Consider the following 19,291-nt stretch of genomic DNA (forward strand, 5'->3'; position numbering starts at 1 on the left):
TCCACCTTCTCTCCTTCAATTAATTGCAGTCTGTAGGATCATCCTCCATGGAATTCTAATATAAAACTGTGGTGGGAACCCCTGTTATACCATTCTACTAGCATCAACTGAAGTCTGGTCCCAAGTATTGATGCACTCCTCAAATGGTTACTGGTCCACAATGAGATAAGTGCTAAAACCAAGAGTGCATCTCAATCCATTTGAGTTGCTTAACAAAATGTAATAGATTGAATGACTTACACACAACAGAAATTTCTTTCCCACAACTCTGGAGGCTGGGAAATCCGAGATGAAGGTACCAGCAGAACTGATGTCTGCTGAGGGCCATTTCCTGGTTCATTGGTGGTGTCTTCTCACTGCGTCCTCTCATGGTGGAAGGGCAAGGCCCCTACTCATCACGGGCCTCTTATAAGGAGTCTAATTCCATGTGTGCAGGCTCCACCCTCACAGTTTAATCACCTTCAGATGCCCCACCTCCTAATACTATCCATTCATGATTAGGTTTCAACATAGGAATTTTGGGCAGATGCAAACAAAAATTGGGGTAGACCATAACAAAATGTTTAGAAACTTGTATAGCAATATGAAAAATTATTAAGTATACTGAATCCAATAATAAAAACAAATAGACTAGCAGAAAACAAAGTAGTTGACTTGTAAGGAAATATGTTGTTATCCCTACCAAGGAAGGCCTGTGACTAACTAAACATTCACTTCTGGTAATAAGGATATGCCAGGCCCCTTCTCTAAGCTGTTATGTCTTAAAGCTGAAACATTAGGGCTGGGGATTAATTGTTCAGACAAAGCACTGGGCACACCTGGGTACAACAGGGTTAATGAGCAGGAGTGGGGTAGGTGGGGTTACAAACCAGGAACACATGCTCTCCAAGTCAGATAGCTCTCTGTCTAATTGCCCTTAAAATACACAAGGCTCTCACATAACACGGAAGGTGAGGGCTGAATGAAGTTTTCTGGGTAATGGCTCGAAATGTTTTCCTTATGAGAAGTGGTGTTGAGTTACAGCGTGCAGACTGAGAACTGGGAGGAGAGAAACTGCAGCCCCAACCCGGCCCCCACCTTTTCTGGGGCTTGTAGGAAGGTGGACATGGGCTGACAGAGACCAGACAAGTGATATGTTGAACTGTCCTGGCTCTGGAATCGACTGCTCCTGGAGCGACCTAGGTCCAGTGTTTACAGGGCTTACCCAGGGCCAGCCAAGCAGGCACAGATGCTCCGCTGTGAAATGCCACGCAGGCAGAGACTGACAAGCAGCGGCAGGAGCTGAGCTCTCCCCTTGGACTGCTGTTTCCTGCTGTGCTCAGGGGAGGGGGCTCCTCTGGCAACTCTCCTGCTGCTGGTGCTGCTACTTCAGCTCCCTCTCCACTCCAGGTAAGCAGGCTCCACGGGAGGGCAGGCTACATGGGAAGCCTTTGGACCATGAATAGGATCCGAAAGTTTTTCCGAGGAAGTGGGCGAGTCTTGGCATTTATATTTGTAGCTTCTGTCATTTGGCTGCTTTTTGACATGGCAGCTCTCCGCCTCTCATTCAGTGAGATCAACACTCGGGTCCTCAAGGCAGACATGGAGAGGAGGGAGCAGGTGGGATTCAGGCTGCAGCCAGAGCAAGTGAAGATGTTTTACAGTAGCCTAAAAGAGATGAAGCCTCCCCTGAGGGTGCATGGGAAGGGGGAAGAGAACTTGAGGAAGACTGAGGAGAGTGTGCACAAGGTTGAGGATGACTTGGACCAAACCCAGAGGGAAAGGAAAATGCAGAATGCCCTGGGAAGGGGCAAGGTTGCACCTCTGTGGCATCCTGCACATCTGCAGACTCTCCCAGTGACTCTTACCAAGCCGAAGACAGACAGGCGAGGTGGCAAACCTGAAATCTCCTCTCACCAGGTCATACCAAAGCACTCAACTGCTCAGGGGCCTCAGGAAACCCCATTCATACCAACAAGAGGAACTCAGTTGGTCAAAATATTGGCACATACAGGACCTGTCAGGATAAAACCGGAGGCACTAAAAAGTCACAAGCTCTACAGTAACACTTCAAAACAAGTAGTTGTAAAGGACCTGGATGTGACCATCGGTCTTAGTACTAACAGATCAAAGCAGCACTCACAGAAGGTAGCAAATGAGAGGACACACCCTGCCAGCCCACCAGTACCAAAGTCTGGGGAAGACATAGCTTTAAATAAAACTGAGACTCAGAGCAAAGAAACAAATGCAAATAAACACAAAGCCAATAAGGGTCGTCCTTTTTCCAAGTTCATTGTCAATTCAAATCACTTGAAGAAGCAATCTATTAATGAGACGTGGCTGGGAGGCTTGCCAGTCGATGATGGCGCTAAAGTGGCTCATGGGAAGAAATTCAACTTCTCTGAAAGCCATGTTGTGATTATAACCAAGGAGGAAGAGCTAAAGACAGACCCCAAAGAGGACCCCAATTCTAAAACCAAAACTGTGTTTCCTAAAGTATTGGGGGAAATCCAAAGTAAACACATTTCCAGGAATAGAAGCAAGTCATCTTTCTCTTCACTTGTTCTACCAAAAGTAACAGTATCTCATACCAACCAAGCTTTGGCTGGAGGGCAAGAGCCAGCAAGAACTAATCTAACTGCCAAGGATCAGCCTGCAGAACACAACCGAAGCCATATAAAAGCCCTCTCATCTGAAGACCGGGAAATGCACCGTGTGTTAAAAATTGATGTGACACTTTCTCCAAGGGACCCCAAAGCTCCAGGGCAATTTGGACGTCCTGTTGTTGTCCCCCTGGGAAAGGAGAAGGAAGCAGAAAGAAGATGGAAAGAAGGAAATTTCAACGTCTACCTTAGCGATTTGATCCCAGTGGACAGAGCCATCGAAGACACAAGACCAGTTGGGTAAGATCCAGTTCTCTTCTCTATCTTCAATCCCAAGTATTATATTTTGGCTCAATGTAGAGAGGATTTATTTCTAGATAATTTTGTGTGTTTGGGGGCCACCTAGAAAATTAAAGCAACTTTAATTATTAGATACCATTCAAATATTCTACCACCTACACAGAGAAAATTTCTGATATAAGCAACACACTCTGTTCTCTTCCTGTACTTATTCTTTTGTGACTTTGGCCCTCATCCCTATTTGGCTCATGTTCTGTTTCCTTCCCCCTATTGGAAACCTATTAGAATTATTGGGCAAATACAATTCATAATAAAATATATATGAATGGTAGGACTTAAAGTATAATTCCATTTTAACGGTAATGATGAAGCAAATTCCCAATTTTGGAACTTCTAATCATTAGCAAGTTTCTCAGAAATATATTTAGGAATGAAGGACAGAAATACAATCTTCTAGGCCTCCCTAGAAGAACATCTTAACCAGCAGAATTTTGCCTAATCATAATGACAATCAAAATAGCAAGATAGCATGGTTTTGCTTCCTGAAATTTAATGTTCTTTGTAGGTGTACATGGTAGATATTTCAGAAGTTCAGTTTCACAGGAATAATGTTGGAAAAAGTCGGTGAGTAAATAACTAGCAAACACCTGCAGGAGGTACAAGAGCATAGTAACAATCACTCATATTTGTAGACTCGCATCATTTACAGAGAACCAGCGTACACACAGATAAACTTCATGAGACACTAGAAAGGAGGTGACAGGCATTATGGTTCAAATTAGTGAAGAGGACACTCAGAAATTATGTCACTGTGCCAAGGCAATGCAGCTCTGAATCTTCCCAATGGGCCTTCATGAACTATTTCTTTCAAGAATTAATTTCCTATAACAGCATCATCAGAAAGAGCATCAAATCATAGACATTTGATCTGATTCAAACACAATTGAGTTCCTAGCTCTTTTTGATCTACTCGTAAGTGAGGGTACTTTGTAGTTACAAGTTCACTACCACTAATTGATAAAGAACTTCAAGCGTGCCTTGAAACTCAACTTCCTGAGCTGAGCAATGTTTGCCTGGAAGTTGGGATTAAGGAAAGTCAAGATTGAAAGTACATGTGTTATGTAAACAGTGGCCTTGTTTGTCTTCTGTTGTGAAGTAGGTGGTTAGAGTTACAAGGAGGATGAGCCTTTTTTCATATTAGTAAAAAGAGACTCTTGATTACAATGGTTGCTACAGAGAGGCTGTTTTCAATCTCTTAGCCATTGGCAAATGGCTACCAGGTGTGAACTAACTGCCTGCTTAGACCAAGTACCGTATCATTCTGTTCCTCATCCTGGTGATACATCCTTGAGGAAAATACAAAAATACTCAAAGATGAGGAAACTGAGGCCCTGGAAAGTTAATTGTCTATGACCATGGAACCAGTGGTTGTAGAAAAATGATTAAAATTCATGCTCAAAAAATAATGTTATACTATCACCCATCTCTTGCCAGTTACCCCTCCCCCCACAAAAGGATCTTAAAAATTATATTGGACCAGCTCTAACCTTAACTTCTGTATCTCAGAGAATCACCTATGCTAGCTTTGAACACAGAATGCAGGGGAATGAAATAGTTATTACAGCAGCCTCATTTTAACATGCCTTAGTGACCCAGCAGACTGCCAGGACTCTGGGGAGGAATCAGACTCTGCACAGAAGCACAAGTTCTAGTTCCAAACCACTGAAAGGGCAAATGTGGGGAGGCCACATGCAAGCAATAATGACATTGTCCTCTATGTGATTTATTAAAGGCTCAATGGCTCCCAGCACTTGTTAGTTTTTATAATTTGGTTTATGGAAGTTAAGGGCTACAGCCCAGGAAAGTTACAGTCAGGCTCTGTCTTCCCAAGGAGGCTGCCCAACTGCAGGAGAAACTGACACGTATGCTTGAGGGCATGAGTCAGAGAGCCTGTGGCCAGGCCCCCTCCCTCTTATCACACAACCTACCTTGGATAAATAAAGGCGCACTCTCAGCAAACTGCCTGGCTGATGCCCTGTCTACCAACAGCATGGAGGAGACAGTCCCCCCACCAGGGAGCCTGTATATGGGGCCTTCCCAAGTGTTTACAGATTTACAGCCCTTTGGTGGTGCTCTTCCTAGAAAGAGAATAAATCACCTTTTATCTTTTACCCGAACACTCTAACTATAAATATTTGCAAATTATGTGTTCGTATGGATAAAGGTTAGAAGAAAATACAAATGAAAAACAATTGATTCAGAAGGTTGGCAAGATTTGAAGTGAAGTGTTGTTTTTTTTTTTTACTTTGATTTTATTTATTTGCAGCCTTGCTCAAAAAGTATTGGAGATGGCTCAAGAGAATACATTATATACTTGCTTAAGATAATGAACTTTAAAAGTCAACATAAGGGAAAATTTGTTTTAAAATAATATAATGAGAAAATGCGTGTGAGAGAGAGAACACATACTCTAAGAATGCAGGAGGTTAGCTAGAGTAGCAGCCACCGCACACTTTAAGTATCTTCTCACTGCCCTTTTCATTTCCCAAATATCCATCATTATAATTGAATTAACACAGTAACAGGCATCCTAACTGCTCATTAAAAATAGATTGACCAAAAAATGGATAAAAATCACAGACTTGCTGTATTTATTTTAATTCAATTCCCTCCTGTAAAGATAACTAGTTAATAGTTAATATTTCCTTAAGGTTGAATTAACTGATGGGCTAGGGTGAGGTTAGCAGAAAAAGCAGAAAAGGCCAGCAGGATTCCCAGGCTCCCAACTTTCCCTTCTCCGATTCTAAAGTCAGACTCCCTTTTCCAAACCTGGTTATCCCTCCCCACCCTCCTGAGTGCCCAAGATAGGTAATCAGATGGCATTTGTCCTTTCTGTCACCAGCATTAGACTGTCCTTGGCAGAGCTGCCCATGTTTTTCCTTCTTGCGGTATAGCAGTGGCCTCTGCACATGACATATTCTCCACGCTGGGCCCTCAGCATAAGGAAAGATAGACTCACCCTTTCCTACACACTTTGGTCATTATCACCCATTGGTGTTTTGTTAACTGGTCCCTTCCCACTGTCTCCCTCCATTGTCATCTTGTGCGGCCCTCACCATTGTTTCCCATACATTCCAATCCAGTTTCTCAAAATCCAACTCTAGCCTACCTTCACCTGGGCCAGGACATGGCCGTGACCTCTAAGTTCCAATGACCCTTGATGTCTGCAGCCCCCCTTGTTACTGAAACACTCTCTGTTGTGTGGTCTTCTCTGTGGGAGCTGTGTTCTCTTCTGCCTCCTTAGTGAAATTATAAGCTTCTGAAGGAAGCTCTGTCTTTAGCTTGATTTTGTACTTCTCACAAGTGACGGCAGGGCCGTGCCCTCAAATGATACAGGTCTGCCTCATAACGATTCAAAAGCCATGTGTCCCTGATCATTTTTGAAAACTGACACTACTTTGAAAAATAACAGAGAGATAGCAGTTCCGATGAGACTTGCAGTAAGTCTTCTTACAAAGGAAGAGTGAGTCTCCTAATGTTTCATTTTGAATATATTAGAATCGGCTAAAGGTGAATGGATCCTATTTAACACTATAATCTATTCATTTGTGTTGATTCCTTAGTTCATAGTTTTGTAGTTTGAGGTTTGAATGTTAATGCTTTCGCTTTCAGAGGAGGTAAATTTCTTTGTGTACGAGAATGTTTCATGTAAGTAAAACAACTTCATTTTTGCCTATAATGTTGGCCTAGAAAATATGCTGAAAGTAAAATGCTTTTTTGATAGTCTTTCTAAAGTTTCATAGTTAATTTTTTGAGAAAAAGCTAATTCTTGCCCAGGATGCTCTTGATTCTTAAGGTTTATTTCCATCACCAATAATCAACGCAGGCAGATAGATGTGCAGGAGCACACACATGCCCCCCCACACGCACCCCCCACATGGTCCTATCCACTCAAACTGCAGGGCAAGTCTGCTTGGAGAAGTCTGTCTTTTGGCCTGCAGCTATAGTTAACATGGAACTCCAAAAATGAACTTATTTTAAGAGTGCACTTCCTGAATCTGAATTTAGAGAAAAATGACTCAAAGGAATTTTTGCTGCCAGCATTTAGCTTTTAAAGTAGAATATGAATTCTGGCATGCTCATCTACCACTGCTGTGTTGTCATAATGTTACTCGACTACTTAATTTAATGCTTTGCTTTTCCTCCAGAACACTGGCAAGCCCCCTCGCTAAAGCAATTAAAATGGGTCTTTATTCTTTTAACCCAGAGCTGGGACTGTCAGCCAATAACCTGATTCCTTCCTACACAGCTGAAGAGAGGTTTTTCTTGGCACCTATAAAAAAACCAAAAGATATCACAGTGCCTTTGCCACAAACAAATCTAAATTATTGAGAGGAAAAGAAAACTTTCTCAAACCTTAATTTTGATCGTAGTAGGGTCTAAAAAAAAGGATGAGTGAGCAGAGGAAGAAGAGATGGAGGAGGAGGAGAAGCTGGAAGAGAGAAAATAAACTCATCGGGTTCCTCCCAGACTTCAGACTAGTGCGACTTTATCAGGCTGGGGAAAAGAGAAACTGTAAAGTTAAGTGAAATCCCAATGTTTTATTTTTACATAAGATGAATATTTTAATTGATGAAATAGGAGGGCTTTGTGACTAATAACAATTGGAAACTATTATCAAAAATTCACTGGAGATGCTATGAGATCTCCCTGAGCAACTAAGAAAACAGGATCAGGAAAAAACAAATCTCATGGGACAGATTTCAAAGGGTTATTTCTGAAAGCAACGCAGTGGGGCATTTTTCTTTTCTGAGGCAGGTTCTCTGTCCTCCAGGCTGGAGTGCACTGGCTTGGTTGTAGCTCACAGTAGCCTCACGCTCCCAGGTTCAAGGGATTCTCCTGGCTCAGCTTCCTAAGTAGTTGAGAGTCCACATCGTCATGCCCAGCTAATTTTTAACTTTTTTGTAGAGACAAGATCTTGGTGTTTCATTATGTTGCCCAGGCTGGTCGCAAATTCCTGAGTTCAAGAAATCCTTGCACCACAGTCTCCCAAAGTGCTAGGATTACCAGCCACTGATGCCTCTTGAATAGTGCGTGTGTTCATTCCCGAGCATATGTGCATGTTTTTGTGAGTTTATGTGTGTTTGTATATTAGGGCACAGGGCTGTCTTTTTCATGGCAGGTCATGTGAAAGAGCAGGAAATAAAGGGGAAATTTTGTTTAAAGGTAGAGGCTAAACCATAACATAGAAAAGATTAAATATGGTCAAGAAATAATTACTATGCCTTTGGATACTTTCATTTATCACACTCTCCTCGTAACTAGGGGAATAACAAACACAGAGATGATCAGAGGAGAAGATAGGAAGACAGTTATGCCACTAATTCAAACAGTTAAACAGTACCTAATTAATATAAACTGAGAAGTGTTAAAGCAAATCAGTGACTTTTCCTCCTAAGTACCATCAAAGACCTAGGAATACTCCTGGGAGATAGTAATTAGTAAATGTGGGAATCGAAGCTATTTACACTGCTTTTTCACACATCTAACTAATCCAGCCTAATCAGCGGCCTCATCATATCCGATTTTTTGCCCTGGGTCCTCTTATCCATGAAAGTAACTTCCTGTTGGCCTTTCCTTGTTGATCCATTCTGGACAGAGCCTTTCAAGAGGGAAACAACGTTTATTGCTCAAGATTCAGAAAAATCCAGAGAAAATGACAATGTTTAGAAGCTCTGTGTTTGCTTTTAAAATGAAAGTGGTTTTTTGGTCGTAGAATCCCCATAGGAAAACATCTATATTATTTCAAACTCAAGTCCCTTCTAAATTGGCCCTGCTTCTAAAATGTGTGTATCTGGAATGTGTGGGAAGCAGCTATACCATACTACTTGCCTTCTCTTTGGACCCCTAAAACCATCCCTCAAGGCAGCTGCTATCATCTTCCCAGCTTTACCAATAAAAAACTGAGATATACGGGGGACCTGCGGTTTCGAATTCTGGCAGACAATTCTGAGAGTCATAGCTCCTTTCCTTGCATGAGGTATTTGCTCACAGCTTGCAGGGAGCCTGCACACTATGCCAGGCAGTGGGGACCTCCCCCGTTCATTTTGGTTTCAGCCAGCGATGTGTGTTTGTATGTACACTTCACGTGTCTGCATGGGTATTTTATTCTACCCAACCCTTACAGCATCATTATGAGAAATACTCTGTAGAATCTCTCCAGCCTTTTACAGAGAAGCAAAGTGAGGCTGTGGAGCAAATGACATCCCCGCCATCCTGCCAAGCTGATCACAGATTCGGGATTCCAAACAAAAACAGAGTTCTAGCTTTTAATTCTAGTGGCCTTCAGGTGGGCCACCGCTCCTTCTCCTTTTGTTATGATCACATGACTTGGGCAGAAATGGAAAGCCCTCTCTTCCTTATACACAGGTTAGAGGTGTGTGAGGGGAATTCGTTTTGCATGACATGTACCTAGTCAGAGAAAAAGAAGTTGGTAGGAAATCATTTCCTCAACGTGAAGTAAAAGTGAATCTTTAAAACTGCACCACAAACAGAGCGAACGCCCGCAGTGAACCGTCTCTGAGCTGCTGCGGAGCAGGACAGCGTGGCCGGGGAGGCCGGCAGAGCAAACGTTTCGCAGAAGCCCAGGAGCCTCCAGGAGGAAGGAGGGAGAGGCCTAGCCAGCCTGGGAGACTGCAGAGATGGCTGAGCCGTAACCTGAAGGGGGAGAGAGAGGAGTGGGGAAAGGGGGCAGAAAGAGCCATTGAGAAATGGGTTTGGGGACAGTGCTGAAGATGTAAATGAGGCCACAGAGGTAAGTAGAGTCCAGATCACTTAGGACTGTGTTGAGTTCCTTCTAAGGGTCAGTGGCAAACTATGAAAGGATCTAAAGCCCAAGAAAGAACAATGTAATTTGCTTTTTCTCAGGCATCCCTTGACCCAGAGGAAAGCATTTAAGTTAAACGCATCCTAAGTTGCAGAGAAAAGTGCAGAGTGGTGATAGTAGATGAAGATTGACAAGTGATCAAATCTGGTCCCATAGGTCCCAGAGAAGGTCCTGGGAAGGCAGTGCCTTGCCCAAGGTCAGACATGGCAGGAGAGACAGAGCTACCCGCATGGTGCCATCACCACCCCTCCACCAGCACCCTTCCTGCCCCGGCACACAACCTCCTGATCCTCTCCCTGCCCTCCCATTTCAGTGTGACAGCTGCCTGCTCAAAATAGCCTATTGTTGGAGTGGCAGATGTTGATGCTGGTGGTTTGTATTTCTGAGCCTGAGTCCTGTGGCTTTGATGGCTGTAGCCACCTCAGCAACCACAGCTTTAGTTGTTCAAGGCCTTTGGAGAAGAGGGGATGAGTGTGGCTTAAATGTGCTAAATAAAGCTGCCAGGTGACTCTGACTGAATGTCAGGGACAGCGTACCCCAGAGAGAACAAAACATAAAAGGAAAATTTTCATATCACCTCACCCTCTTATCAGTAAGAGGGAAAGAAGCTCCAATAATTCTAAGGTCCCAGAAAAAAGAAAGTACTATAACTCCAGGCAGAGCTCCTCAGCTCCAGGCTCCATTCTCCTCCCAATGCTCCTGAAGATACCAGAACCTGGGGAGGGAAGGCCCCCAAAGGCTCATATCAAGGCAGTCATTGAATTGCAAATAGAAGTTGAGAAAATATTCTCCTTGACCTTCTGTTCAAACCTGTGAAGACTGAGACTTGACCCACATAGAACATTTTGACTGTCTTGGAAGAAAATGAAAAATTCATAGAAAGGACAGAATGTTATCATTCCCTCTATCTTCTGATTCAAAACCTCCTTTATTTGATAGGCTACATTCAAATCAGGTTAGTAGCGGAGCATTCAGCATGCCGAAACCAGGAGGGTAGGACACACGACTTTCTGAGTCTCTTATAAATGATTGAGCACTTGATAGATGCAGATTAAAGGACTGCCTCAGAAAAGGGCAGCGTGCCCAGTCAAAATGTGTGGATTTGCATTAGGTTCTCAGAAGGGTTTTTCACCATGACACGTACAAAGTGCTTTAATATCCATGATCTCATCAAATCTTCACAGGCATTGTGTGATGAAGCATTGTAATCTCCATCCAAAAAGTAAGGAGACTGAGGTGCTGCAAGGGTAATTGACTGGCCTTGATGGTCTGCAGCCAATAAGCTTTAGAAAGAACTGGTGACAGTAACCTAAGGGAGGCTTCTTCCCAAAATAGATTGGAAGCCTATGGGAGCATGGAGCCTATAGTCTCCAAATACCTAATAGGTATAATAAATAGACATGTAAAAATATGATTTTTAGGCCTCAAAAAAGTTTACAAATCCAGAACTTACATTTAAATTAGACTTCCGCTGCATTCCTCTTCCCATAATATGGCAGAAATCAAAGTTTTCAATTAAAAAAAAAACAGGGCCTATGGCTCAGTGAGTAGGGCACCAGCCATGCATATACCAAGGGTGGTGAGTTCAAACCCAGCCCCACTCAAACTGCAGCAAAAAATAGCCAGGCGTTGTGGTGGATGCCTGTGGTCCCAGCTACTCGGGAGGCTGAGGCAAGAGAATTGCCTGAGCCTAAGAGCTGGAGTTGCTGTGAGCTGTGATGCCACTGCACTTTACCGAGGGTGACAAAGTGAAACTCTGTCTCTAAAAATAAAAAAGAAAAGGAATTATTTCACTTGCTTCAGTGTAGGATAATTTGAAGCTATCCACGTGTAAGGCAGGGGTAAGAGTTCATAATACTGAAAGGCCTGAGTGAACAAAACGAGCATACTGGTTTTGTTAGCTATCTGGAAAGGTATCTAATCTGTTTAGGGATGCAGGAGAGCAGGTGCCTATAAATGTGAGAGCAGCTGAACTTCTCAGTCACCCAACCCAAGGCAGCACTCTCGGAAACTTTGTATCGGAAACCTCTCACATCTCTTTCTGTGCCTCTCATTTCCACCCTTTAAATATTACCTTCCAGACACCAATTTGGTCTGTACCTTATAATCTTCCATGTGGTCTTCTTCAGTGTTATTCCTTAAATATACCCAAAATATATGTTTGTCAACAATTTGCAAAGATACTACTTTTTTTCTGGGCATGTAGTGGAATGCGCCATGATCTGCTCACATGGGTTTCTAATGGGGAAATTAAAGCACCGTGACACATTGGGGAACATGGAGGTGCCTTCCCCAAATCTCTGAGAGCTTTTCCTACCTCCAATTCCAAAATGACTAACTTTTCAAAACTTCCTCCCAAAGTAGGGCAAAAACCTGCTTATTTAATATATAGGAAAAGTCATCTGTCAGAGCCTGTTTGGAACTCTTCCCAATGCATTTCCATTTCTCACTGGACGCTGCTAAAGCCAACTAAATTTTAACCACAAAGCAACTCTCAGGATTTCACAGCTAAGCTTGTTGGTGTCCCTTGCTCTTTAGAATTGCTTTATTTTTTCAGCACCAAATATTGTACAGAATATTTGAGTGTGAAATGTGCTTCTCCCATCAATTTACATTATTGAATTAGAGATGAGGAAGTCAGAGGAGGCCACTGTTTTCCTCTGTACCCTCCCCTCCCCTTAGGCTCCTAAACTTCTCTTACCTTTACTTCCTTTTTCCCAGCCCAGAATCCAGGATGTAACATTTAACCACCTTATACCAGTGACCTCTAAATCTTCTGCCATTTTTCTTTCTACCTCATTTACTCTGATGACCCCTCATTTTGTAGGGGTTTGTTAATACAAAATCCAACAATTTACTTTATCTCCTCTTACATTCAAAGTGCCAGGCCCTGGGAACACAAAGCATACACTTACATTTTGATAAAATGTTGCCATATCCAACTTTAGGAAAGTGCTCAAAGCCCCTCCAAAACCCCTTTATGTATAATTGATACCGCTGTTAGCATTCTTTCCCACTACCCATACCACCTATCAAAAATATTCGCCATTATCCTCAAGCCCCTACCTTGCAATGTTAGCAAATAACCTTTCCTCCAATATAAGATACAATTTTTTCAACTTCTCATCCAATATGCATAAATTTATAAGCTTGTATATGTTACCATTTTTCAACTTCTCATCCCATATGCATAAACTTCATATACGTTACTGTTTTTTTAGTTCCTATCTCAAATGGAAATATCTCTTTTACTATCTAAGCTCTAAATTTAAGCTCCATTCCATCTCCATTCATTCAATACATATTTATCAAATATTTATTATGTGTAACTGTGCTAGAAATTTGTGGCATTGCAGTCAGCAAGGGAGGCTTGTAGTGCCCTGTGTAAATTCTGGATGCAGAAGATAAGAGAATAAAACTAATAAATAATGCTATGACAACAACATAGATGAGTGCAATAAAGCATAATAAAATAGCTAAATTTTGGAAGGGTAATCAGAGAAGGAACTGAAAGAAAACCAAGGAGGCCAGGGGTAGGGGCCATGGGGGGGCCACAGTGGAATGGTAGGTGGAAAGTTGGGCAGGGGTCCTTAGGTTCTAGAAAAGAATTTGCATTTTTTTTATCTTGTCCCATAGGAATTGACTGAAGTATTTTAAACAGAAAGGTGATGTGGATGTGGCAAAGAGTCCTGTTAGGAGGCTTCATTAATGATCCCACAGAGAGAGCAGAAGCTAAAGAACTAGGGGTGGCAACTGTGGACATGTAAAGAAGTTGATCTGAGGTATATTGGGGTACTACAATGAACAGAAGTGGACAAATTGGTTTTATTTACAGGCAGAAGAAAAGTCTAGAATGGCATCCACATTCCTGCAGCAAAATGGGTGGTGATGCCATTAAGAGGGGCAATGAAGAGCAACTGGATGGGTTGAGTGGGGTGAAATCCAGATTTCCACATTAGACATGCTGTGTGTGAGTTGCCTGTAAGACATGCAGGGGTGATGGCAAGTAGCTGGCGATGGCAGTGTAAGTCAAATTCAGAGGAGCAATGTGACCTGGGTATAAATTTGGAAGACGTTATCAAACAAAGCTGTGGGCATCAGTGGGCTCATACAGTAACAGAGTACCTAGATGCTAACAAAGCCCAGGACCCAGCTCTGAGACTCTTCTGCTTTGAGATTAAGAGGGGGAGGGGAGAGCAGAGAAGGAGATGGAACCAAGAAAGCAAGTGAGTGATGGGTCAAACCAGGAAAATGTAGTGTCTCATGCAGCAAAAAATTTAAAAGTGGAGAGTGACTGAAGAAAGCTGAACTCATCAATGCATGAACTGCCACTGTAAGGTTGATTAACAGAAGGAGACCTTGTTCGTTGATAATCCTATCAATCCCTGAACTTTTTTCAACCCTAATCTCTATCTTACCTTTCCTGAATTCCATAAATACAATATGTCCATCCCTTTCTACTCAGGAGAAGGAGAGAAAACAGGGATAACAAATTTCCCCCATGTCCAACAACTCTTATATCTCTTTCTTTTCTAAGTTTTCTCCCAAAATAGTCTACAAAATTACTCTCCTCTCCCTCTTCTACTTTTTTCTCCTTAATTCGTTGTACCTAAGCCCCACTTATTCTTTCCTTGGTAAACTCCAGTCTCCTCACTCTGGTCTTTGATGTTTACCACCATAGATTCTGAGAATTGGAACCTGATTTTAGGGGGCTTTATTTATTTATTTATTTATTTGCTTGTTTTGCTTTGTGAAAGAAATTTCAGTGTTTAAAGTGTGTCTAGTTCCAAAATTATCCTTTAATTTTTGGAATTGTTGGCAATCATGCAACCAAATAAAACTTTTTTTTTTACTTAATGCTAGGAAATTTTTTAACTCATATTTTCTTTTCTTTTTTTAATTTTCATTCTTTTCTAACATTGGATTTCAATATAGTTTATAATTTGGTATCACCAATGGACACTGTGGCTTTCAATGTGTAAATTGAAGACATTAGAGGGAGACAGCCACAAGTCAAGGAAGCTGAAAGAAGCAAGGAACACAATCTCCCCCTGGAGCTTCTGGCGGGGGTGTGGCCCCATTGGCCTCTTGATTTTAGAATTCAGGTCTCTAGAAATGTGACACAATGTGTTTCTGAGCCAGTAACTTTGTGGTAATTTGTTAAGGTGGCCACTGGAAACTACCACAGGTTTGGGTATCAGAAAGTAAAGTGCGGCTGAAACAAATACTTAAAAATATGGAAGCATTATCCAAAGAATATCCAAGGAATTAGGTAATGGGTAGAGCTGGAAGAAGACCTTAAGAAGGTCCTTGAGAAGGACCATAGAAAAAGCCTGGATCACCTTAAAGCGACTGTTGGTAGAAATATGCCTGCTAAAGATGCAGCTGGTGAGGGCTCAGAAAGAAATGAGGTGCACAGTAGAGGAAGCTCCTATCATATTTGAGGACACAGGTGCTTCTCAAACAGAGTTGGTAAAACTATGAGCATTATAAGTGCTTCCTGTGAGGGCTCAGATGAAATATGGAACACGTTATCATTGGGAATCAGTGGAAAGGAGATCCATTATATACAGTGGTAGAAACTTGGCTAAATTGTGTTGTATGGTCATGTGAAAATTAGTAGAACTTGGATATTTAGCTGAGGAAAATACCAAGCAACGTGTTGAAGGTGTGGCCTGGCATCTTCTTTCTGTTCATAGCAAATGTGAGAGAAAGAGATAAATTGAGGAAGGACTATGAAGCAGCCACAGGAAACTAATAAAGCCAGTAAGTGAACTCAGGAATATCTCCTTTGATTCTGAAATGCCAGTGCCTGGATCTTTTGTGTAGAAAGAGGTTAGTTTAGACAGTCTGCTGTTGTATGTTAACATTAGATTTCTAAGGACTGCATGAAGACTCCCAATCAAAATGTGTTGATTTTGTCTTGCTTGGAAATTTAGGACGTGCTCCCATCATCCCTCAGTTTTTTTTTTATGACTAGCCACAAACAATAACAATAAATCAACTTTATCTTAGAGCTCAGGTTCCCAAACCGGCCTACCAATGACTTGTGAGTCATTCTTTTGTTTGTTAGTTTCTTTTGTTTGTTTTATTTATTTGATTTAAACACAAATTCTCGGGCCCTATGTAAACATTCTGAATTGATTTTCTGGGGCGAAGGATTAGATGCATATGTTTTTCTAAGGCTTTATCAATTATTATGATAACCTACCATTTTAGAGAACTATTGAAATGACAGAACATAGCTTGGATTTGCCTACCATTTCTTAAGTATCTGCTATGTGTCTGAAACATACTAGGTGAGTTTTATATAATGTTTGTATTTAATCTTAAAACAAGTAAATTTTTAATCTCTGCTTTGTAGTTGTCAAATCGAGATTCATAGAAGTTATAAAACTTTTACAAGCTAGTAATTAGAACAACTGATAGTTAAACATGTATTTACCCGATTCCAAAACCCATACCCTTAGTGCAGAAAAACCAGAGTGCAATGAAAATTGTCTCCTTCCCAGAGTCATTTAACTTCTCATGCTTTGGTTTGCTCTTCTTGAAGAAGTGTATAATAATATGTATCTCAAGGAGTTGTTATGAAGATTAACTTAGATTATGTACTTTGGCAACTACAAATAAAGTGCCATGCACTCATGGTTTGTTTCATTATGATTTTTAGTCTTATCTATTTCTTACTTATTACTTTATTACTCTTATCTATTTCTTACTATTATACAGAATAAGTAGTGTCACTATGCTATGTGGCAGAAGTGCCACCTCTCACAACATGTTACATCTACTGCCAGCTACTTCTATTCTTGTGGATTTTAGACTTTCCAGATGGTTACTTCTGGAGCCAGGCTAGACCAGAGTTAGATTCCAGTTCTGCCACTTATGAGCGGTAGAATCATGGACTGGTCTCTCCATGATTTTGATTAGTCATCAATAAAAAGGAAAAGAGATGCTAGTGGTTTGATGTTTAAAGTTAAGTAATTCAGAGGGCTTATAGCATATACTTATGATCACTCTCATTGTTAATGATTATATTTGTGACAGTGGCTATGTTAGTAGGAGGGAAAATATGCTTTGGGACGTTTCACTGGGCACCACTGTGACACAAACAGACGGTGGAAGAATGTGCCAGCAGTGAAGTGATGTGATCTGCAGGATATGGGGAAACCCAGGCCAGCCATAACCCAGCTCAATATTGATTCCCACTATACCCTGGTTCTTAGTTCTGTGCCAAGAAAATGATTTCTACTCAGTAGCAGACCCTCAGCAGGAACCCCCAGATACACGGGAAAGCTTAGAATAATTTAATTATTTGGCACATACATATTGTGCCATAAGTACATTCACATGCAGAGCAGGAGAAAGAATTTCTCTTTGGTACTTGGCATTTGGCCAGCTGGAAGGACAATCATGACGTTCTGGTAACTTAAAATAAGTCAGAATGCTCTCTTCTGGCATATGATCTAATAATGATAACAATAACTACCATTGTACTATTTGGTGAATTCCTATACCAGGACCCATGCTAGGGTTTTTATGTACATCACCATGAGGCTATAAAACTCTATTGAATAAGAACCATTGATTACCACATTTTGCAGAGGAAGCCCAGAGAGATTATGGAAGGTGTTGATGGTTAAAATCTGAGAAATATTGAAAATGAGATTCAAAACCGACTCTAACCACCTATAAATCCCATCCACTACAGCATGAAGCCGCTATACTTCATGAGTTCTCATACCCTCATTGATAGTCCTTTCCAGCAACCACTGTTACTAGTTATTATTCTGCTGTTTCATTAGACATGTATCCCCCCCAAGAAAATGTACATTACAAGGTTACAAAATCATTATTGACATATATATATATATATATCATGACATATATTTAGATGATAAATAGGGAAATGATAGGGTGAGTGTAGATGTACACGATCTCACTCTGTGACTTTTAAAATCATCTGTGGATCTTGTGAGCACGTCTCTTGTGCTGTTCTTATATCCTGGCCCAGGTGTGCAGAACAACTAGTTCACAGCAACCTTCCAACAACGAGTGTCATCATGTGTTTTGTGGATGAAGTGTGGTCCACTCTCCTGAGGTCTGTTCACAGTGTCCTCAATCGCTCTCCTCCACACCTCATCAAAGAGATCCTGCTGGTGGATGACTGCAGCACCAAAGGTAAGAAAACCACTGGGGCTCTCTCTTAAAAAGCCAAGTTTGATATGAAGCAACAGCAGTTTGGATGACAAAATTATAGGGTAAGTTGATGAAGTGTAAACATTTCACAAAGGCTAAGTCATGGTTTCATGCAGAGCCTGAGAGGCATGAGTGTAAGCAACTACTGGGTATTAAAAGTCATCCAGGGCTCTAGCTGCTTTAGGCTTCCTCTCAGCAGTGGCTTCCCTACCATGTGGGAGTGATTTTCTAAGTACAGTTCCTAGGAGATGGGCACTTCGAAGTGTCCCGAGTCCAATTATACAAATGCCTTTTTAGAAAATCTAATAAGCAAATGCCCCACAGTTAATGAGATGCTCTTCATATTGATCATCAGAGTGAGACTCTATAGAAAGCAAAGAAATGGAAGGCCTCAGCGTATTATGTGCTCAGTTAAGTGTTGAGAAGACAAATTATCAATGGGACCACAGAGTCGTGGTTCCAGCAGAGTTCAAAAGTAGAATCCACCATGGTCTTTGTTAGTTTTTATTATAGTAAAGAATCGTATTCTTTGAATCGTCAAATAACTTGCCTATGCACATGGTCCCATGGATCCCGTGACAATCACATCACAAATTCCCAAAATGCAAGTCATTCTGGAAAAGTTTAGTAAATGGCAAAGAGATGACAATGTTAATAGAGCAGCTTAGCCTCAGTCTGTGACCGCATCAATATGGGCAGTTTATTTAGCTCCAGAGTTCCTGCTGTAATCATGCTGAGCTCAAACAGCAATGAGATGCCCTAGGAACATTGTCAGAAAACCTAAAGAAGTGGCCTTGGAAGTATAAATGGAAATAGGACCCAGCTACTAAGCTGGTCAAAGTCCCTGTATGAGGGCCAGGTCCAGATCCTGTGGGAATAAATAAGCTTATTTAGTTTTTAGGATCTTCTTAGGGGAAATGAACATAAACATAGAAAGTGTGCTGAGAAAATATTCCTGGAAGCCATCCCTACCTGGGATAGCTGTCAATAGCTTAATTATATAAACAAATGACCACAGGCCACACAAATATGCCCCATAAAAACCCCAAAAATGTCTCTCCAGCTGAATCCCTATAGCCATCCAATTAGACAGGGGGAGATCTGAGGAGGAAATGATGGTGGACTTAGCCACGACCATGGCACTAGGTTTCTTTTGCAAATTTTACACTCTGCACGCATTTCTCAGCCTCTTCCTTAGGCCCTGAAAAGGGGCCTTTGCAAAGGGTGGGGTTGGGGAAAGAGTTATGCAGAAGCCTGAATTTCATTTATTTTGAGGTAAAATTTCCCCAGCCTTTACAAATTCTCAGAAAAGGTAAGTAGTCCT

General features: G+C 41.5%; 1 protein-coding gene across 2 annotated transcripts in view; it reads left to right on the forward strand.

Annotated features, from left to right (window-relative positions):
• Positions 1-956: 956 nt before the first annotated feature.
• The window catches only part of GALNT5 (polypeptide N-acetylgalactosaminyltransferase 5), a 46,009-nt gene continuing 27,674 nt past the window's right edge, over positions 957-19,291 (forward strand). The window contains exons 1-2 of one of the 2 annotated variants that reach the window (XM_003795958.2): positions 957-2,882; positions 17,783-17,949. In XM_003795958.2, coding sequence (XP_003796006.1) covers positions 1,420-2,882; positions 17,783-17,949 — 1,630 coding nt within the window. In that variant the 5' untranslated portion in view covers positions 957-1,419. Of the gene's footprint in view, positions 2,883-9,267; positions 9,312-17,782; positions 17,950-19,291 lie in introns of those variants that run through there. The other variant, XM_023516815.1, reaches the window with a different exon arrangement.

Source organism: Otolemur garnettii, unplaced genomic scaffold, assembly GCF_000181295.1.
Source record: "Otolemur garnettii isolate 467f Iridium unplaced genomic scaffold, OtoGar3 scaffold00098, whole genome shotgun sequence".
Classification (NCBI taxonomy): Eukaryota; Metazoa; Chordata; class Mammalia; order Primates; family Galagidae; genus Otolemur; species Otolemur garnettii.